Source organism: Phyllostomus hastatus, unplaced genomic scaffold (genome assembly GCF_019186645.2).
Source record: "Phyllostomus hastatus isolate PE091 unplaced genomic scaffold, TTU_PhHast_1.1 phas_contig_16, whole genome shotgun sequence".
NCBI lineage: Eukaryota > Metazoa > Chordata > Mammalia > Chiroptera > Phyllostomidae > Phyllostomus > Phyllostomus hastatus.
Window position 1 is genome coordinate 18,750,408 of NW_025333643.1, and position 23,378 is coordinate 18,773,785.

Below are 23,378 nucleotides of genomic sequence, written 5' to 3' on the forward strand. Positions count from 1 at the left end.
CCAAACCCTACATATACTATATGTGTGTGTGTGTGTGTGTGTGTGTGTGTGTGTGTGTGTGTGTGTGTACACACACATTTTCACGTAACGGAAGCTCTTTACAGCTTTTCTGTGGTGTATCTGAACTGCCAGCATCACTACTGCTATGCTTTGGGGCCATTATTAAGTCAAGGGTGACTTGAACACAAGCACTGTGATACTGTGACAGTTTATCTGATACCTGAGATGGCTACTAAGTGACTAATGGGCAGGTACCATCTACAGCATGGAGATGCTAGAAGAAGGGATGATTCATGTCCCAGGCAGGATGGCAGGACGGCAGATTTCATTTCAATACTCAGAATGGTAGACAGTTTTAAATTTATGAATTGTTTACTTCTGGAATTTTTTTTAATATTTTCAGACTGTGGCCAACCACAAGTAACTGAAATCTCAGAAAGCAAAACTGCTGCTAAGGGAGAGAGACCAGTGTTTCAGTAGCTTTCTGGCCCAGATGATCACTGCTTACTGCCAAAGTGAAAACTATAGACTCCTCTTGTCAGTCCAGGAATCATACGGGTTTCCATTTAATAGCCAGGCATGCCTGGTACCAATGGGAGAGGCTACTGGCAATTTTCATTCAACTTAGAGGAATGACAGGGTATTTGATGAGTCCGCTAAGCTTGTCCTCCCTTTCCTCTTTTGTGTGACTGTCTATCAAAGGTATAATCCCATTAACAATATAATATTGTTCAGGTCACTGGTTCACTCTTAGAACCATCATAACCTCCCTTCAAAATCTTTGGGCAAGTTGAGTTAATGACAAGGAAGTGGCAGAGCTTTTAAGCCATAGTATGTCATTAGGCTGTAAGAAGCAATTTAAGCAAAAGCATTTTTGTGTTAAATTCAGAACCTGGCTGGCCTGTTTTTATAGTTATATGACTAATTCTTTCCTAAGGCATCAATAAACTTTTTAGAACCAATGCAACTTGTGAAAGAACCAAATATTGTGGGGAATAAACAAACCTTTGATGGTATTGCTCAGACCGTGTCCCAGGACGTCCTCTCCTGGCATCTGAGAGATTAAGGTATGTCAGGACAGATGGCTGTCTTTTCCAGAAAATTACCAGTCTAACTTGCTGTGTATGGCAGCACAGTCTATTTTTTTAAGTCTCTCTGAATGTTAAAGAATTCCTTCCTCTATTCAACTCACGTCCCTACGGCTTTAATTTAAACCAATTTCCTCTTACTTGGCCTTCTTGGACATGGAGAAGAGCTGGTCAGCATCTTCCACATCCAAGGGCCTTTAATCAAATTACTCTACATTCGCCTTTCTTCAGGCTACACAATCCCGCTTCCTCTAACCTTTCCACACAGGATTTATTCTCCATCCCTTTAATCATTTTGGTTGGTCTTTCCCTAGACTGTCTCCAGAGGGTCTTTAATTCCCTTCATGTAATTTTAAGAAGTTATTTTATCTAAGAAAGTCTGAAACCTTCCCATTTTTGGATGTATTCAGTTTGGATTTTGGTTATCCTATCAAGCAAGTGTGTCGTGCTTAGTGATTTTTCTTTTTAACACCTTCAGTTATCTTCATCCAAATGGGGCCTATTTGGGCAGAGTAAACCATCCAATTGTTTAAATGTTTTCTGCTTTTATTGCCTTTCTTCTTTCACTATAAATAAAGAAGGAATATCTGAAGGAAGAATGGGGAGAAAAGGCTAATTCTACATAGCAATGATATGAGTTGTTAGCAGAAAAGTTGTGTGAATAGTAGAGAATTCAAGTAACAGGAAAAAAGCGCTACTTTTGCTTTTAGGCTGGTTGAGAGACCATCTGGTTCTATTACCTTGATGAAAAAGCAGAAAAGGTTTCATGGTTTATTATCACTTCACATTTGCAGAATTGGAGGGAAGGTGGAATAATAGGCGAATCCATATACTTGAATGATTTGTCTTGGCTAAAATCACTACCTACTTTATTTATGTAGTTATGCTCTCTGATGCAAAGGGAGGGAGTTTCACACTGGAAGCAGGTTGTTTTCTGCCTGCTTCTCAGAAGCTATTGGAGAAATGCTGGGGTTAGTTCCAGGCTTCAAGAAACCCACTGGGGACAGGAGCCTCTGAGAAGCCAAGGTACCAACTCTCTTGTTTATTTATGCAGTGGTGTTACCCACCTTCTGGTTCTGCAGCAGAGGGCAGCCACTCAGTGCCCGCTGGGGAAGCATCTTTCTACTGCCAGCTCACCTTGTCCTGCTCTCCTGCAGGAAGTGTTCTGATTTAGCATTCACAGAGCCAGGTGGTTCAGAAAGAGTTCAATCAGTTTCTCTTTCCTTCACTCTGTTTTCTTCCCCCACATCAAGGAATTGACATTTTTGGTGGCTGGCAATGTTAGGTTACAGTCCATTTACTTGGTGACAAGAATAACTTTGTGATCCATTGGGAACTAACCTCTGCCACCCAGCCTCCCACCCCTCGTATGACCTGTTCCCATGAGCAGAATGCTGAAGGCCAAGGGGAATCATTTTTGATCATAGAAATAGGATCCTGGAGTTATGAATGTTTTTTCTTTGCTTTCCCATAAATTTGGTCAGCAGTTTGGTGGAAGATGTTTCTTAATAATGTTAATAATGATAGATGCCAGGCTTTACTGAGGTCTTACTAGGTGCTAAGTGATTTGCATCAATTTTCATCTTTGCCATAACCTGATAAGATAGATACTGGTATTTTATCTGTTTTACAGATAAGGAAACTTGAGTTACAGAAAGCTTGACTATCTGACCATTATTATGCACCTGGTGAATGCTGGCCTTGGTGGGCAATTTGATTTGCATGCCATGCATTTAGCCACTGGTGCACTGTATCATCCCTAGTATATAAGGAGATGCTTAGTATGAATTAAGTCAGTAATATTTATTGAGGTCTCGTGCCAGAAACTGTTTTAAGCACTGTACATACATTAGCTCATATAATGCTGACTTATACCCTATGGAGTAGATGCTGCTATAATTATCACCATTTTATTGAGGAAATTTGAGGTTCAGAGAAGTTAAGCACCTTTCTTAGCGTCACAGAGTGGTTGAGCCATGGAGCTAGAATTTTCACACAAGCTGTCTGGCTCTGGAACCTACCAGTTTCACCAATACCCTGTTCCCATAATACTGAAGGTCTTACCCACGGCAGGTGGGGAGGGGAAACTGCAGAAAATCTGGGACTACTGTCTGAGACACAAACTAAGAGTTTTGTACACCTTCTAATGAAGTGTTTTCCTGGTTAGTTGGTAGGACAGAAACCTCAGCCAGATTAGCCTGTTGACAGGGATTCTGGCTGGCAGCCTGTGTCCTACAGGGTTCGTCAGACTTGGCATGAGGCACATCCTACCATTTTTGTGTTCTTGTCACTCCCACATGCTTTGAACCACAGAGCTTTTCTAATTGATGTTCTTTTTGTCTCCCCAATCTTGTTCTCTGTCTAGCTCGAGGCTTTCTACTCTATCTTTACCACGGAGCAGCAAGACCATGTCAAGTCAGTGGAGTATCTGAGAAACAACTTTCGACCACAGCAAGGGCTGAATGACAGGGTGGTGTCCAAGTCCGCCGTCCGTGATGCCTGGAACCATGACATGACAGACTTCTTAGAAAACCCACTGGGGACAGAAGCCTCTAAAGGTATGTTTGGGTAAAGTGCCCTTGCCCTGAGAAAGATTCCTTATCATCAATTACTTTAAATTAAAAGGACTTCAAAACCAGCCAAGAATTGGAACATGATGTTAAGAGCATATGTTTCTCTGCTGAAGAGACTTACCTAGATGATAAGTACAAGCAGTTGTGGGAATAACTTCAGTTAAAGCGATATGTTCAGAATTGCCCTTTTGACTAGTAATATATTAGGCATTCTGTCTGATACTTTACCTTGTGACATCAACACTAGTTAGTTTATTTCTAAAGAAAACTTTTGGAGCTCTTACTTTTGAATTCTTTTCCTGCTGGGATCAGGAGCTTACCTCTGAGCTCAAATATCAGGACCCTGGACTTGCTCCCTGTACCCTGGTTTGCAGCTTTCCTACCAACACCCGCACCAGGCAGGGCTCCACCTTCAGCTCTGCCCCCACTGGACAACACATGGCCTTGTTAAACTCTCACTTAACGGTTTAATTTCCATGCCTGATAAACATAAGTTTCTAATTTTCAGACACCTAATATGTTTCATTTCTAGTTTCTTATATGAAGTGACCATGAATTTTTCTCCCAGGAAACTAGAAAGTCTGACTGCACCCTAGCAGCCCTCCTTTCAGGCTCTGTGATTTGTGGTAATTGTGGCTTAGAGCTTGGGAAGCACTCAGAGGAATAAGCCAGATCCATGTCCTAGTACTTGGACGGGAGAAAGGAGTAAGAAAGCATTTGTATGGATCTCTCCCAAGCCAATGCTTGCCTTCTTCGAAATTGTGAGCTTGGGTAATGTGGGGAGAGCTTGTGTTGTTTATTAAACACTGGAATTTTTAGTGTGGTGAGTTACATGGGGAGGTTTTGTTTTGAGAGTGTCCCCACTCCCAATAAAATGGAACAGGATACTGGCATGTGACTTTAGTGGGAATGGGGCCATGAGTTTCTGTCCCATAAATAACTGCATTGACTTGCACTTTGATGATAAGAATGAGCCCATTTTCCAGGCTTATATATTTGAAAAGGAGCTAAAACAAGAGGAAAGGATGTTTAAGAATGTGCTCATCTCCTTCCTCTCCTTGTGATTTTGTTTGAGGTTTGTGAGTAGAACTCGTCTGGCTGGTTCCATCAAGAACTGCTTGAGATCCCAGTAATTTGGGATGGACACTTTGTCAAGGGCATCGTTTGTCAACTTGGAACAATGGAAGAGCTAAGAAGCACACAGACCTGTAAAATATCTTAGATTGGGCCAGCACAGAAAACCCCATTGGGCTATTTTTTTTAACCAAGCTAAAAATAAAAGAAAACAACTGAACTTGAAACCTTTCTCCCAAGAGAACTTGCTTGGGAAACAGAAAGCTCTTAGGGACTGGCTGTTTTGTGAGAGATGAACACAGAGGATGTAGAGGATGGGAATTTATATCGCAAGGGAGTACCAGATCTGGCAGGTCAGAATTGCTGAGGTTAACAGTTATAACGTTCTTTCCTAAAAAATGGCTGAGGACACAATATATATCAGCTGTGCAAAGATAATGTGTGGCCCTTATTACCCAAGAAAGTGAAGGTAATGGTTTCCATTACACTATTGTTGAAGTGGGCAGGAGCCTCCAAAGAAGGGCCTTTCTGTGAATTTGAGCAGAGCCATGGACCCATCCTTAAATGTAGGGGATCAGTTCTTCATTCCACAAGGTTGGTGGCAATTATCACAGTGTCCATGGCTGACTCCTAAGATGTGTGAATATTAAAAGGTTTTGTGATCTTTCTAGAGCAGACAGAGATGTATGTGCACTCCAATTTCTTCTTGAAACATAATATGGGATTGTAACATACAGAAAAGCAAGCACATAATACGTGCACAACTTGATAAATTTTCACAAACTGAATACACTTGAATAATAAACACCCAGATCAAGAAGCTTACATCACCAACTTCCGAGGAGAACCTCCATCTCCCCATTCCTGGTCACAGACTGTCTCTAAGGATAACCATGACCAGGAGTGAGCTCTGACAAGAGCTGGTATTATGCTGGTATGTTTCATATAAACGGAAACAGCCTGGATGTCCTTTTTGTGTCTTGCTCCTGTGTTGTTCTGGTTTTGAGAGTCATCTATGCTCTTGCACGTAGTTGCAGTTTGTTCTTTTTTATTGCTAAGTTTCACTGTATGATTCTGCCTGAATTTATTATCCTTTTCCATGGACATGAACATATGGATTTATTTCCACATATTGGTGATTATGAAAATTATTTTTTTAACTATGCTGTATTCATTATGCTTATACAGTTGTCCCAATTTTCCCCCTTTGCCCCACTACACCCAGTACCCCACATTCCCTCCAGCAATTCCACCTCCCTTAGTTCATGTCCCTGGGTCACGTGTGTAAGTTCTTTGGCTACTTCATTTTCTATACTGTACTTAAACTTAACAGTACATTCCCCCTGTCTATTCTGTACCTATCAATTTGTACTTCTTAATCCGTGTACCTTATCCTCCATTTTCCCAGGTCCCCCTCCCTGCTGATAACCCTCCAAGTGATCTCCATATCTGTGATTCTGTTTCTGTTCTGCTTGTTTGCTTAGTTTGTTTTTTAGGTTCAATTATTGATAGTTGGGAATTTATTGCCATTTGAATGTTCGTAGTTTTCATCTTCTTTTTCTTAATTTCCTATATCATTTCACATAATAATGGCTTGGTGATGATGAACTCCTATAGCTTTACCTTGTCTAGGAAGCTCTTTATCTGCCCTTTCATTCTAAGTGATAGCTTTGCTGGACAGAGTAATCTGTAGGTTGTAGGTCCTTACTTTTTATCACTTTGAATATTTCTTTCCTACAAAGTTTCTTATGAGAAATCAGCTGGTAGTCTTATGGACACTCCTTTGTAGGTTACTCTCTGCTTTTTTCTTGCTGCTTTCTCTCTCTTTGTATTTAACCTTTGACATTTTAATTATGATGTGTCTTGGTGTGTTCCTCTTTGGGTCCATCTTGTTTGGGTCTCTCTGTGCATCCTGGACTTGTACATCTATTTCCTTCACCAAATTAGGGAAGTTTTCTTTCATTATTTTTTCAAATAAGTTTTCAATTTCTTGCCCTTTTTCTATTCCTCCCAGCATCTCTATGATTCACATATTAGTATGTTTGAAGTTATCCCATCTTTGTTTTGAGGTGGGGGAGATTCTTTTTTCTTCTTGCTGTTCTGACTGAATGATTTTTACTTCATTATGTTCCAGATCATTCACTTGATTCTCCTCTTCATCCACTCCACTGTTGGTGCCCTGTAAATTTTTTTCTTTTTTTTTTAAGTTTATTTGATCTTGATTGTATTTTTCCATTACCTTTTATTCCTCTTACATACTTTTTTCTTTATTTCACTTAGTGTAACCTTCATTTCTGTTGGGTCTTTTTTTATGCTGTTGAAGTACACAGTGAGTTCTTTGAGCATCCTAATAATCAGTGTTTTGAACTCTGCATCTGATAGGTTGCTTAGCTCCACTTTGTTTAGTTCTTTTTCCGGAGTTTTGTTATCTTCTTTCATTGGAGCCATATTTCTTTGCCTTCTCATTTTGGCAGCCTCCCATGTTTGTTTCTATGCACTAAGCAGAGCTGCTTTGATTCCCTCTATTATGAGCATGGCCTATTGTAGAAAAGCACACTGACAAGTTGAATGGAGTGGAGCCTTAGGTGATTGCAAGTGCAGGGCAACCTGTGTAAACCACGTTGATGAAGTCTCAGATATGGTGTCACCACTATGTGACTCTGTGTAGGGCAGGGCTCACAAAGTGGACAATGCTGCTGCCTGGCCTCTAGAGTTTTGTCCTTGAGGAAGCTATTCCCTGGTACTCACCCAGGTGCCAGACACTTCAGTTTCTCCCCATATGCTGCTGGTGCTGCTGCCTTGGTGCCGGAACCCAGATGGAGTGAGTCTGTGTAAGTCCTAAGTCAGTTGCAGACCCTTTAAGAGGAGACTCCTGAGAATCCACAGTTTCTTCAACTGTTCCCAACCCCCACTAGTTATTACAGCCAGAAGTTATGGGGACTTATCTTCCCGGCACTGGAGCCCTTGACTGGGTGGTCTTGTATGGGGCTGAGATCCTTTGCTCCTGATCCCTTCCAATTTTTATCCACCACACCTGGGTGTGGGACCTCCAATTCTGAGTCAGCACCTTTCCAGGCCTTTCCACTCCTTCACTCCACCTACCTGACTGGTTGAATGTGGCTTCTTTAATTCCTTGGTTGTCGGACTTCCATACAGCTTGATTTTCTGACGATTCTGGGTAATAGTTGTTTTGTAGTTTAGTTGTAATTTTTGCTGTGGTTGTGCAAGGTGGCAAGCCATGTTTACCTATGCCTCTATATTGACCAAAATTGTAACGAGTGAAAATTCTTGAATATGTTTTTTAATAAGCATATGGGCACATCTCCATAGGGTATGCACCCAGGAGTAAAAAGACTGCAGCCCAGCATACACATATGTGTGCAGATTGGGTTACATGCACTGCTCCACAGTTTCTCAAAATGATTGTATGTATTGGGTTGGCCAAAAAATCTGTATGTTTTTTTCCATAAAATAAAAGAGACATGTTTCATTTTTACCAATAACTTTATTGATTTGGACATTTTGAGTATGTCAGTTATCTCCCACATGGTAAAACACTGACCATTCTCAATTAATGTCTCAATTTGATTGCTATCAACTTCAACAGGTCTACCTGACCGTTGGGCATCATCCAGCAAGAAATCTGCAGCACCAAACTTCACAAACCACTTTTGACACGTTCAGTCACAGAGCCTTCTCGATATACTGCACAAATCTTTCTTGTGTTTCAGTTGCATTTTTACCTTTCTTGAAATAATAAAGCATAATATGCTAAAAATGTTGCATATTTTCTTTCATCTTCAATATTAAAATGGGTACACAAAAATTTACCAAGTGTGATAAATTTTTAAATGCACATTTATATGATAGCTGTCACAATACACTCTAACAAAATTATTTTAAATGAAATTAAAGGCAACTAAGCACTACTAGAGCCATCTGATTGAGAAAGCCAAATGAACTTTTTGGCCAACCCAATACCAGCAGTGTATGAAAGTTACTGTTTTTACAGCCTTTTTTTTCTAGGCATAATTCACATACCATAAGATTCAGCTATTACAAATGTACAGTTTAGTAATTTTTAGTAAATTTATAGTTGTATAGCCATTTTTATCACCCCAGAAAGATCCTTCATGCCCATTTGCAGCCAGTTTCTCTCCTGTCCTCTACTCCAAGCAACCTCTGATCACTTCAGAAGTTGATTTTAGGATTTTAAAATTTATCCATGATGTTCTCATATACATGTATTGTAGCTTACTTTTTTTTGCAAAAAAGTCTGTTTGTTTTATATTTTAATAACAGCTTTATTGAGATTTAATTCACATAGCATAAAGTTCATTCTTTTAAAGTGTTCACTTCAGTGGTTTTTACTACATTCACAGAGTTGTGCAGTCACCAGAACTACCTACTTTCAGAACATTTTTATCACCCCACAAAGAAACAACATGCCCATTAGCTGTCATTCCTGTTCTCTTTCCTTTTCTTTTTCACACCTTCCCCCAACTTCCTCAGCCCCAGGCAGCCACTTATGTACTCTCTGTCTCTCTGGATTTGCCTATTCTGGATTGTTCATGTAAATGGAATCATACAATATATGGCATTTTGTGTCTGGCTCATTTCACTTAGCATAGTTTCAAGGTTCATCCATACTTAAGCATGTATCAATCATAACTTCATTCCACTTTATGACTAAATACTGTACCATTGAATGGATATGCCACATATTGTTTATACATTTATCAGTTGATAGACATTTGAGTTTTTTCCACTTTGGCTGTTATGAATAGTGCTGCTGTGAACATTCATATTTAAGTTTTTGCGTGGACATAATTTTCAATTCTCCTGGATATAAACCATGTGTAAAGTTGCTGAGTCATGCAGTAACTGCATTTACTGTTTTGAAAAAAACTACCAAACTATTTTCCAATGTGTCTGCACCAATTTACATTCCCATCAGCAGTGTAGGAGGGTTCTGATTTCTCCACATCCTCATCAACACTTGTTATACCTCTTTTATTTTGGCCATCCTAGTGAATGTAATGTAGTATCTCTTGGGTTTTGATTTGCACATCCCTAATGAGTAATGATGCCCCTATTTGTTTTTAAATGCACATGCAATGGAACCATGGTCACCTGACCAAATACTCCCCCCCACCCCAAGAAAACTCAAGTTTAATTCCAGGGTACTACATGCAAAAAGCCAACCACAGATGCTGGCCATTGTCAGTCAGCCTGGAGGACTTAGTTGATTGACTTTAGAGATCTAAGCAATAAAGAGCCAATATAGGACTTCAAAAAGAGAAGGATGGTATTCTGTAATTTTCAGGTAATTCAAAAGGAATCAATTCTGTCTGATTGACATTCTCTACCTGATCATTAAGGAAGTTTTCAGTGCCTAGGAGAACTCGGATGTTGAGCATGGAGCTATGTGTTTATTGGGTTATTGTCACAGAAGAAAGGAAAATAAATTAATTAAATAGGACAGAAGTCAGTGAACTTCTTTGTTTAAGTGCCAAGTAATGAGTTCTTCGGTCTTTGTTGCAACTGCTTAGGTCTGCCACACTAACATGAAGGCAACCATAGACAATTTAGAAATGGCTGAATGTAGAAATATAAAAAATCTTAATTTACAAAAATAGGTGATAGGCTGGATTGGCCCAGAAACCATAGTTTAATGGCCCCTGCTATAATGGATGGCTCAAACTAAGGTGAAACGTAATCACAGGTTTTCTTTAACTATTTTCTGCCTACAAGATAGTGGCTATGACGGTGGAAGTGTCCATTGGTTGGTTTTACTCCTCCATTCCACTACAAGACCCTAGGACCCATTCAAGGTCTGTTAACTTGCTAACAGACCTTGGCAATTGGCCTTTGGCACTTGGCACTTGGCAATTGACCTTATCACCTAGTCATCTATCCCACTAGATGTGTCTGCTATCACTAGAGGTGTAAGCAGAGCCTCAGTTGACTGAATGCAGTACCCTATCTCCTCATTCCTCTGGCAGCAATCATTTACTCCTGTTCATGGAGCAGCCCAGTGAGGGGATGCCTAAGTTAATAGGCCCCCATCCTGCCCTCTGTCAGGATGATTAGATGTACTGGATGGAATAGAGAAAACAGAATTAAGTCTTTTGATGCCAAGAATGAGATGCATGGCCATGAGCGACACCAAAGAAAGGGGGAAGGGACATCATCTTAATACTGTATTGTTGCCGAAGAAGGACTTATAGTGGATGTCACCCATAAAGAAGTAAAAGCTTTAGTTCCAGTAAATGGAAACAGTATTTAGGCTTGGTGGATTGTTAAAGGGACATTTAGTTGGCCAGTCTGCCCTGTATCGGTAAGTAATGTGGGCAGACTTGAGGATTTAATGGGCTGTCATTTCAGTTATTTTGCAACACATCCCGGGCACAAGGAAGAGCATTTGGTGATTAAGTGCTGAATGCTGTCTATTGTGAAGACGTTTGGAACAGTGAACAGAGAAAAATATCTTTCCTTGTAACAACATGAAACATATGGTTTATTAATTTAATGAAACCTGTTCAAATCACAGTGGAATCAAAACCACTTGATCTGATAACTTGATTTGATGACTTAATTGAAGTGACACTGTATAATGTAATGAAAGCAGAGGAAATGTCGAGAACACCGGGTTGCCTGTGTCCCTCAACTCTTCTAAGCCACTGCCATGGATTTTAGAATATGGTCTTTGCTCTGCTGATGGAAGGATCCCTTTTTCTCCACATTTTAAATTCTTGTTTTGATTAAAGCAGTTTCTAAGGACATAAACCACTGTATGAGAATGCCTAAGTAACTAGCCTATTTTAAATCAATGTACATTAAGAAAGAATATTACATTTCCCACCCAAATTAGCAAACAAAGAAGTAAATCCACAATTGCTTTTTAAATGAGTTTTACATTACAAATATGGTTTTCTGCTATTTTGGGAGAAAATATTAATGTTGTTCTATTTTCAGTTTAATCATTTCCACTCACAGGATTAATGAGCTTGAATTGTTTTTTTATTGAAAGAAGCTCTGATATGAGCACTTAAGTCTTTTGTAGGCAGCTGCCTTTCCAGAAATTCTTCCAAAAAGTTATCTTGTGACTTCCAGAAACTTCCAACAAATTACTAGGGAAAATACATTTTTAATCCAGCCCCCATGGAGTATTTTATACTTCCTTCTTTTAAAAATAGCTATCATTTAGCCCCGGCCAGGTGGCCCAGTTGGAGCATCGTCCCATACACCAAAAGGGTTAGGGGTGTGATTGCCCATAGGGGCATGTACTGGAGGCAGCAGACTGATATCCCTCTCTCTCTCTCTCTCTCTCTCTCTCTGTCTCTCTCTCTCTTCTCTCTCTCTCTTCTCTCTCTCTCTGTGTCTCTCTCTCTGACTCACACTCTCTCTCTCTCTCTCTCTGTCTCTGTCTCTCTGTCTTCCTTCCTCTCTCTCTAAAATCAATAATAAAAAGTACCCTCAGGAGAGGAATAATAATAATAATAATAATAATAATAATAATAAGTAAATAAAAATAGCTATCATTTAGCTATTTCTTTTTAACCTTGAAAGTGATTAAGAAAGAAGGCAAAAAATAGGGCTGGTTTTAGGGCTGTCCAAATTTCTAGGTTCTTCACAGTTTTGAAGGTTATGCCAGATATCCCATTAGTACTATAATTTTAGGTAAATATATAAAGACTTCGGGTAAGTTGCCTTTGATTGATTGGCATAAAGTTAATATTGCATAGACACTTCACATAGCATTAACTACTTTGGCTTCATGTGTTGTAGCCAGTGAATTTCTTTTCATCTGTCAGACAGTTCCATCTGCCATTGGAGAATTTCTTGACTCGAGGAGCTGTACCTGAAGCATGTGTGGTTAAAAAGGTGGCATTAAGCGTGTTTGTGTACCAAATGCTATACTTGCCTCTTTTGTTCATTCATGTTTTATTTATTCACCAAAATAGCTTCTGTCATGACTCACTTTTCATTTATGAAACATTTGTTGAGCATCTACTATGACACTAGGAAAAGGGTTGGAATAAGGGAGAAGAGTTCCTCGTCCTGAGTGTTTATTTTAGTGGTGAGAATGAAACAAATGAGCCAACCAATGACAGAGCTTCCCTGTTGTTCTGAAACCACATCAGTGGTTTACTAAAAGTGCTAAAAGGTGATAAGATAGCAAGGAAGGGATCTACCCTGGATAGGACTAGAGCCAGCTCTGCAAAATTCATAGAGAGGTCATCTGCAAAAGCCCTGGGGCATGGGAACCAGCATAGAGAGGTGGGGAGCAACGATGAAGTGTGGGAAAAGCTTTTATTGTTAAGGATTTAGGGTTGTGTTCTTACAGCAGTGGGAAGCCTTGGGAGAGTCCTGAGCAGAGCAATAGAATGATCTGAACAGGTTTTTAAACCTATCTCTCTGTTATGTGAGGAATGTTTGCAGAGAACCAGGGTAGAATCTGCAAGACCAGCAGGAGGCTGATAGAAATCTTCCAGGCAGGATGCCAGTGGTTGGATGTGGGTAGAAGTGATCCTTAGGGATGGATTTTGGACTAGAGTCTCTGAGGTTTCCAACAGTTTGGATGGAGGGTGGTGGGGGTGTGCAAAGAGAGAAGTGCAGTGTGACTGTTTCCCTTTAACTGATGAGTGGTCTGAGACTCAGAGAGAGCAAGTGATTATCCAGAGCCTTCCAGTCAGGAACTCTAACAGGGCTGTGATGTGAACTGAGATCTTCTTATGTCCAAAAGCAGCATTCTTTCAGTTTTCCAAGAGACTGCTGGGTTCCAGTGAATCCACAATGGTACTCTCTTTGTTTTCTAGATGTCTGCAGGTGGCTTGAACAACACACTTTATTACTCCATCCTGAATGAAGGAGCTATACAACTAAACATACTTGTGGGGATAGGGTATGCTTCCTTTGCAAAAGGAATCAGTCTGTATTTACTTGGCTTGCTTTGGCAGGTCATCTTGGGTACTCAGGGCACAGGCTGCTGAGGCCTTGAACATGGATTCAGTTCATGGCAGAGCCAGGGCAAGCCCTTGATCTGGACTTTGGGGCCTGTTAGGCTGAAGATCTTGTGCATCCTTGAATCAACAGAGCCTAACACAGTGCCTAAGACACAGTAGGTGTACAGTAACTGTTCACTGAATGAATGAATAAGTGAATGAATGAATGAATGAATGAGTGAGTGAGTGATGAGAAAATACAAAGCACTGGGTAAGAATATAGATTTTGAAGTCAAGCAAACCTGGACTCAAATTCCAGGTCAGCCATTTACTTCTACATTTTTTTGATGTAGTTAGTAACGAAGTCTTGGTTTCCTTGTCTGTAAAGTATAGGTAATAATTATAGCTCCCTCCTTGGCTTGTGGCCCTTTCAATCAATCGATGTAGGCAACATATATGACGGAGGCTGGGGCATGGAAAGTACTCTGCTAATAATTGTACTTTCTTGTGTGTTGGTCAGCAGTGGCTTCTTTGTATGTTCCGAACAACCTGTTACATGTGATATGATCACTGGAGAATTCCTTTCAGAATAGGGGACCATGCTCTCTTGCTCATAGAAGTGCAAAGCCAGATTGTTTGAAATTATTAAAACTTTTTAAATTAAATCCGTATTTCTTAGCATGGTTCACACATCTTGCCCCCTCTACATCCCTATCTTGCACTTTTCTTCCCTTGGCATCCTACCCTTTAGTCCACTGACACCCTCCAGTCCCAGCCAGCTGTTTGTTCTGCCTGGAAGGCCCTTGCCCCACCTCTGTGCCTAACGGACCCCTCCTCAGCCTTCCTAGCTTAGCTCTAGGGTCCCTTCCCCAGGGGCATTTCCTAACTACCTTGGCCCAGCCACTTGTGTCTAAGCACCAGTACTTTTCTCTTGTAACGCTTATCACTATTGAAACAATACATTCATTTGTGTGTGTGTGTTTTTTCATCTATAGCTGTCTCATTACCACATAAGATCCATGAGGGGTGAGGCTGTCTTCTTTTTTGTGGTGTCAGAGAGAGTGCAGTGTTCACTGTTAGCTCCTACGTAACTACTGGCCCAGTTGGAAGGATGGATGGATAGATGGATGGACGCAAAGACCCACTAAGCTAACCCACAAGTCACATGGCCAGGAGTAAAAACATTCTTTTCACAAGAGTTGGCACAGTTGGGGCATTTATGATCTAGTCCAGGCTGCGTGCTGTTGTGGAAGCACAGCCAGGCATTTGCAGTAGGGTTCTACATCGCTCCCAGGAATTGGAGAGGCTCCCAGGATCTGGGAAAACATTTTCCACTTTGACCATAAACCACTTGGATGAAAATATTTATCCAAAAAAACCATGGAGAGAGGGCTATCTTCTCTAACCCATGTAACAATCACTCCATACCACCGCCTCACAGTAGAAAATAGAGGCATTTAAAGTTGCAGGCACTGGCAACAGGATGCTCCCAGGCAGAAGTACTTTATGACTGGGGAAACATTGACCTCATATTTCTAACAGATGCCAAGGGTCATCTATCGCCTCCGTGCTATAAATGTTACCTAATTACTTAGTCTCTCAGTCTCTAGGCAGGTTAGGCAGTTTGATCTTTGAGGCTACCTTAGCCACCCTCCTATGGCTTCAGCTTTTCTTTGTTTGCTAGAAAACTCCTCATTGGCATTGCATTTATTTGTGTGGGTACTGTGGTGCTCCAGAACAACCATGTGAAAATTAACAAAGGCCAATAGCACTCTTTTTCCCAGAGTGACTGCTCACTTTCCTTGCCTCTTACTAACTAGCACTCACAACCCGTGGGGCAGGAGGGCCCGAGATCTGTGTGTGCGTCTGCTTGGAATCACCGGGGAGCAGAGCAGGGAAACAGACTGTTTATCTTCCCCGCTCTTCCCACTCATTATTCCATAAACACATGTTAGCTAAGGTTCAAGGACGTTGGCCAGAACCCTTTACTATCCTAGGAAACAGTCTCACCTCTGCCCTGGAGGCCTGACATCCAAAGACCATCTGTAAAGACCTGGAAGTGCAGGCCCTTGTCGAGTCCTCTTGAGTGATGACTCACTTCTTCCCAGCACAGCTAGTGGTCATCATGGTTGCTTACTTCACTTCTGGGCCCTCTCTGGACTGGTTTTATGATTCCAAAGCACTGGCTTGGACTACACTGAGTGTTTTGACTGTTTTGTTTCAAATACAAACCAACCCAGCATCTGTGTTCTGAAGGCCCTGTCTATATGTCTAATACTAATGCTAACAGGTATTACACATCAAGTACATGGGACCCTGTGGCTTCCATGCTTTTGAGTTGGCATCTGCAAAGGTTTGCCAGAAGAGAGGAGCCTTCTCAGAGAGGAGTGTAACCATTGAAAAATGTTGGCTTTCACCAGCCCAGACTCCTCGGAGCATATGTGTAGCCATCCGGCAGAGGTTGAGTAGCTCCATCCTCCCAAGTGCTGCGTAGGTGATTCCCCACTAGGGGTGCATAGCCTTTCATAGCCTGGTCTCTCCATACTAGTGTCAGGCACCCTCTTTTCCTCTGGGTCCTCTTGACCAAGCCCAGAGCTGCTGAGGCCATTTCCCAGGTGTGGGAGACCATGGTACCATACCACAGAGGGTCATCCTTACCGAATGACTAGTTGGTACAGGTGCCACATCTAGGAGTCAAACCAGGGTTGGAATCCAAACAGTGGAGCCCATCCTAAGGCCTCCCTGAACCAGAACTAATTAGAGAGGCAGGTACCAAGCCTCATTGATACCTATTCTAAGAGAAAAACCATTTTTAAGGACCAAATTGAAACAAATGAGGGCACTCTGACCTCTTTGTATTAAAATCATTTAGAGTCAATGGTTTAATAGAGCCTGGCTAACCCCATCAGTATGGGTCACCAGATGATCACTGGACATGGCCATTGGGATTACTGATAAGGATAGCTCATCAGTTCTTAGATCTTGGATGGTGTTTAGATAATAGTCTCAAGTTCCTGAGGGCAGCTATGGGCCTCCAAGTGACCCAGGTGTTTCTTCATAATAAGTGGGGCCATAACATCATCTTATTGATGGGAAATAGGAGACTCAGCCAGAGAAAACCCAGCTCCAGTACAAGGCCACTCAGTATTTGCCCATCCTAGACCTGCACCCTGATCTCTGGTACAGATTGTCAGTTGGAGCCCAGACTAGAGCAAAGCAGTGGGAAATGGTCAAAGTTAAAAGGTACCACGTGGAAAGGGTGCTGTGTCCAGTGAAAGAGGGAGATGTCAGTGAAAGCCACTTAGGCCTTTTGGCAGGAAAGCACAGCATCTTAAAGTTAAAGGGGAAGGAAGGGTACTAGGGTACATGGAATCCAGCCTTCCACCCAGTGTTGGAGAAGCAGTTGGCATCAAGTGGGGCTGGAAAGATGCATCATTCTAAACTTGGCCACCTCCCTTAGCGACAAGCTGAACAATGCCTTTTCCTGCACAGGACATAGACACCTCCCATGGCTTTCAGCTCTGCGAGGAAGAGGAATATTGCATAGGAAAAAGACTTTTAAGGAGGGAGGAGAGGTCAGAAATAGTATAATGTGGGAAAGTGAAAGCCACATGTTTAGAGGACTGGAGAATTGATTGTCCACCCCTGCCTTCCCAGACCCAGGCTGCTGCTGTTGCACATATTTTAAGTGCATGGCTCTGTTCCATGCACAGCAGATACAACTGATGGGATATGGAAGTTTTCAAACTTGCCGTCTTCATGGCAGTTGCTAAATGGAGCATCTAATACTCAGTCGGGGGTTGAGAAACAGAATTACACACCAGGATTTGTTCATGGAATGGAGAGGATGCCACCAGGTGGTATAGAGAAAACGCCACAGGTGTGGAGGAAAACCAGTTCTGCCTCCTGAGTAGGGAAAAAGCCAACTGTCCATCTCCTGTGTCTGTCTCCTGTACTTTCACACAGAACCCATCACTTCCAACATTTCTGGTCACCAAATGTGTGAGAGTTTTTCCCATCAAGCAATTCTCTGCAACACCAGCAGGATGTCCTAAAGTTTAACTCAGTTCTGACATTACCTACCTGGAGACAGCATCAGGTTCGCAGGATGAGGCCTCAGCCCCATAAGACTCCTCCCACCCCACTTCAGAAGCCAATTAAAAAAAAAAACAACAACAACAAAAAAACAGATCCCCAGGTTATCCACGACTTCTGTTCGACTTGGCTACAAATAAGAGATTCCCACAAGACCCTTTGGGTTTGATTGACTTGTTAGAGTGGCTCACAGAGCTCAGAGAAACACAATTACCAGTTTATTAAAGGATATGATAAAGGATACAGGTGAACAGCCAGATTTGAAGCACCCGGAACCCCATACTTTTGGGATTATTATGGAGGCTGTGATGCATAAGTGTAATCAATAGTAACTCCATTTCTGGACACTCTCCCCTCTCTAGGGGAGGTGGTGTAGGTGGGGCTGAAAATTTTGGGCTTCTAACTGTGGCTTGATCTTTCCAGTGACTGGCCACAATCCAGAGGCCATCCAGAAGCCCACACAGTCCCCTCCACAGAACAAGAGATGCTCCTTAATGTTCTCATCACCTAAGGATTTAGGAGCCCTGTGTCAGACACTGGAGACAAAGACCTAATATTAGAATAAGAGAAGACACAGAGATGGCCCATGGGCACATGAAAAGATACACAACATTATCAATCATCAGGGAAATGCAAATCAAAGCCACAATGAGCTTTCACCTCAGGCCTATTAGAATGCCTATCACCAGAAAGACAAGGAATAACAAGTGTTGGTGAGAATGCTGGTGGCAATGTAAATTGGTGCAGCCAATGTGGAAAACAGTATAAAGGTTCCTTTAAAATTAAAAGTAGAACTATCATATAATCCAGCAGTTTGACTTCTGAGTATTTATCTGAAGGGAAACAAAAACTGTGAAAGATATCTGCACTCCTGGGTGCACTGCAGCATTATGTACAATAGCCAAGACATGGAAACTCCTTAGTTGTTCATGGATGAATGAATGGATAAAGAAAGTGTGGTATATATACAGTGGAATATTGTTCAACCATTAAAAAAGAAAGAAACCCTTCCCTTTATGAAAGTGTGGATAGACCCAGAGGTTAATATGCTAAGTGAAATAAGTCAGATGGAAAAAGACAATAAGAAATACCATAAGATTTTTCTTATGTGAAATCTAAAAACAAACAAACAAACAAACAACCTTATAGCTAGAGAACTAATTGGTAGGGATCAGGTGGTTGGTGCATTTCTCCCTGTGGGCTATAATCTCCAGAGGTTCAAGAGCCATGTCAACTTGTGTTCACTTCCATGGCTAGTTGCTGGAGAGGGTCCTGGCATATAGCAGATGTTCAGTAAATATTTAACAATAGCTACTTCCTACAGCACGCTTCCTATACATCAGTCAGCAAGTGCTGGGCATGTTATGCATTTATCCAGTACCATGCTGCTGATATGTCCAAAATTGAAGTAGTCTGACTCCAGAGTGGATAAGTCTTGAGTCTCAGCCTCTAAAACAGAGGTGATGGTAGAGCCAGCAGCCCCACTGAATTACAGTAAGGGTTTGTGTAATCCCATCCACCCCCAGCCAGGCTCATCAGATGGGACTCTTTAAAGTGTCAGCAGAGAATGGCACAGAGTATAGGCCTCGGGGCTTGTCTGCCTGCACCACTGTGTATATTCCCAGAATTCCCATGATGGCTCGAGGGACCCAAATGTAGTTTGCATTTCTGATGGAGGAGAATGGTAATTGGGCTGTGTCCAGTTTTAGAGGGAGTTGAAGGCTGTTCTGGAAATTGTTAGACTGAGAACAGAGAAACTCGGGAAGGCAGAGAGAGTGGGAAGGAAGCTTTTTTGCACAAAGGATTACGGACCTAAGCCTACCGTAGATGCATAACCCTGGGTGTTCTTTAAGCACTTGGGCTAACCCTCCTGACACCTGCATCCTTACTCTGCAGATAAGAAAACATATGCGGGAGGTGTCTGCAGGTGGAACGCACACGACCCTCTCTGGTGTGGAATGTGACAGACTGGGTTCCAATTCTGAACCCACCCTTGACTGTGTCCTTGGCTAAGCCCAGTGACTTGGTCTCTCTGGACCCCAGTGTTCTCACTCATTTTTAATGGGGAGAATAATTGAATCTGCCTCTTGGATTCAGTTCTGTGTACATGGATCGTCTGAGAGGAATACACGGCATGCCCTGGGCAGCTGGCAGCTCTAGTCAGATACTGTTGGGGTGCTGTAAATCCCCAGAATGCTGGAGCAGGAGTCCCACTTTCATTTCCTCTCTCCCAGTTCTGGCATCCCTGCCCTGCACGTCCCCTTTCAGAAGACCTTGGGCAGGGAAGAGGAGGGAGCACCAAGGTTCCAGGTTTGAAGACCTACATGGTCTGCTTGGGGTATTTCATGTTTACCTAGACCTCTTTGATACAGCCCTTCAAAAAGAGAAATCTTTCCCCGAAGCCATTTCTTTGAAAAGTTCCCCCAAAGGGCTCCATATTCAAGGGTTCTTGAGCTGAGCTGCGGTGATAAAGTATTCTTTAGACAGGCATTTAAGCTATCTGAGGCAAGGCTTGCAGCTCTGCTCCACGGGAACCCTTCCCTTCCTTGGTGAGAGGAGATAGAGTCCTGCTTTCTCACCTGCCTGGTCCCTATGGGGAGGCACACACCTGCTCAGCTGACTCAGGCTGGGCTGATCCCTGGACACACCCTGTGTGGTATATGATGTCACATCGCATTCCACCCCGGCCCGTTCCCCCCACTTCCATTTCTGTTGATAAGCATTGTGAAATAGTGAACTGGTACCAACTTGCTGTGTTTGAGCAGTGCTGTCTTTGACTTCTGACCTGTAATTGACCTGTGGGTGCTTGGAAGGACCTTTAGACCCCAGTAGTTGAAGGCATTTAAAATCACAGTGACTTCACATGGATCATATTACCTAACGGCCAAAGTGAAGAGGAGTGTGGTGGGGGTGGACGACCCTACCATGTACTTCTGGAACCTCTGAGAAAATATCCTTGACATCGATTTAGAGTCACAGGACCTTGGATGCTCTTCTAGAAGCCTTGTCATTTAACGAAGTCTGGGGTCATAATTAAAGGTGGTTCAGAATGAAGGCAGACATTCTTGGGGCTGGCATGAGCGTCGGCCAAGAATCCTGTGGAAAGCAATCAGACACCAGTGGGACTGTAATCAGGCCCAAGGAGGGGATGGCTGGTGTCAGGAGCACCTCGCAGGGGAGATCTCTCTAGAGAACCAGCTACAGGCGCGTCCCACACGGTTAAAGCCTTCAGTGTTATTCAGAGGGCATGTCAAGATGAGTGTCTGACTCCCTGTGTTAGGTGCAGTTTGCAGTGGTGGGTGTGTGGTCTGGCAGTGCACCTGTGACAGAGTTCCTGGTGCTCCTAAGACCAGGGGGCCAGGCCTGTGGGTGAGGCAGACTGGGTAAAGGCAGGCGATGGGACATGGCGGAGACTGAGGCAACTGTGAGCAACCACCGCCCCCCACCCAGTCTGAAGTGCTTTGCCACTCCAGGTAACCACTGCCACATGTGGACGCAGGCCTGCTGCAGAAGTCCAGCTTTGTATATAAAATATACTAGTTTGTGTAATACCGTACGGCCGACAGCCTCCGGCCCACTGACCTGTCATCTCACCCAGCCCTGTGAGGAGAGTGTTGCTGGGTCCGACCGCCCATTTCACGTGGGCGCTGCGTTGGTCTGGCTCCGAAGCCCACACTTGTTTATACCAGCATTTCCAAATGGCTCCATAAACTCCCTTCTTTTGTCTGCTTTGTATGTGGGATTTTGAGGGAGGTTTTACATGAAAGAAGGGTTTCTGTCACTGAAAAAGCAGGCAAAACTCAGAAGCACAGGTACACTAGTGTGCTGTCTACTTATTTTCATGGTCCATGCAGGGCACCTGTTCATTTTGCGTCTCCCAGCCACTGAGCACACTGGGTTGTTGCCACTTTCTCAGACCTAATGAACGCTCTTTCTGATTAGCAAATGCCTCCTTGGCCAAGGTGTGAGGTGAAGGTTTGGGGACAGGCTTCTCCCACAAACTGAAGGCTCCTGAACATGAGCCCAGGAATGGATTATGTGGTATACCGATTTTGTAGGTGAGATATTTAGCAGTAGTCTGACCAAAGAGCAACATACTTTCTCTCTTTCTGTCAGGAAAACCTGATGCCCCATGCAAGCGAAGGGGAAAAGCCTGATGCTCGCCATGGGGTGCTCACGAATCAGTCAGAGGGGTGGAGGAAAGACCTCCAAAGGGAAGCATGATGTTGAAGCTGGATTGTCCGGAGGGTGGGGTGGGGCTGTCAGAGACAAGTAAATGAGGATAAAGGAAAGCCATGAACTTGGAGATGTGGGGGGACCATGTCCTACAGGACCTGTGAACTGTGAGATCAAGGAATATATCCCGTCAACCAGCATCCCTTCATGGAGCCCGTATTCATTTCTGGGCCAGGTCCTGTTTGGCATCACTGATAATGTAGCAAACAAGCCAGAAAATGTGCCAACCTCATGGAGCTCACATTTCTAGTGAGGGAGTTGGTTATTTATTGTAGATGGTCAGCCCCCTGCAGCACCACATGGAAGGATCTCAGCTGCATGGAGTGTGGGTCACAGGCTGTGCTGAGGGCAGAATTCAGTGCTAAGGATACAAGTTTCAGGTAAAGGTTTGGCTTCCTTTTATCTTCTAGGTCTGGGGTCAACAAACCACTGACCCCCACCACCATTGTTTGTACATCCATAAGCTAGGAATGGTTTTTATGTTTAAACAGTTGAAAAAATCAGAAGTAGTAGAATATTTAATAGCATGCAAAATCAACACGTAGTATCTGTGCCATACCCCATTTACATCACATTGTATGTATGTGCTTTCACATACATATCTGGATGCTGACTCCCCAGAAAGTTAACAAAACTTACCTCTGGGTGCCAGAACTTGGGGTGAAATTTTTAAAAAAAATTTTCTTCCTACTTTTTTTGTTCTACTTGGGTTTCTTTTTTAAAACATTAACATGAGTCATCTTAATCAGCAAAGAAAACCCAGCTGTTTTAATTTCAAAGGATAAATAAGAATGGTTACATCTGCATGTGGGTGATGGAATTACTTATGCGGTGCTGATGTAAGTGTTGGAGATACGTGCATCCCCATACAGCTCTCCATCCCCATACAGCTCTCTGATAATTGGGACAGGAGAGTGAAGGCCTCAGAACTGGGGGGGGTTGATAAGAATATGGTAAGAGGTGAGGAGAGAAGTCAGGACTTCTTACATGGTCATCATTGTGAGGGACAGGAGCTTCCAATAAGTAAATTCCTCATTGGCATTTGGAAAGATGGGGATATAGATCTTTTCCTGACCTCCCCCCCTACTCTAAGCTGCTTTGAGACACTAGAAGTTTTAAGTTATTTTGAATGGTATGTTAGTGCCACCTAGTGTCCACATTGTCACCCCCCACCCCTTGTATCTGTGGAAGCCTCCCTACAGACTTTGATGTCCCTGCTCTAGTGGCATTTGTGCAGCAGGCAGCGCGATGCCGATGCCTCCAGGGTTCTTCAGGGCAGTGGGAATGCCTCATTAGTTTGTTCCTTCCTCCCTGTCGTAGTCACACAAAGCAGATCTCTTCTGCTGCAGCATGATTTGGCAGTT

The 23,378-nt window shown here is 42.8% G+C and overlaps 1 protein-coding gene across 3 annotated transcripts in view; it reads left to right on the forward strand.

The window, feature by feature from the left end:
* The window catches only part of PTPRG (protein tyrosine phosphatase receptor type G), a 704,882-nt gene that overhangs the window by 572,923 nt on the left and 108,581 nt on the right, over positions 1–23,378 (forward strand). For all 3 annotated transcript variants that reach the window (XM_045832024.1, XM_045832025.1, XM_045832026.1), the window contains exon 8: positions 3,454–3,646. In XM_045832024.1, the coding sequence (XP_045687980.1) occupies positions 3,454–3,646 (193 nt within the window). The remainder of the gene's footprint in view (positions 1–3,453; positions 3,647–23,378) is intronic.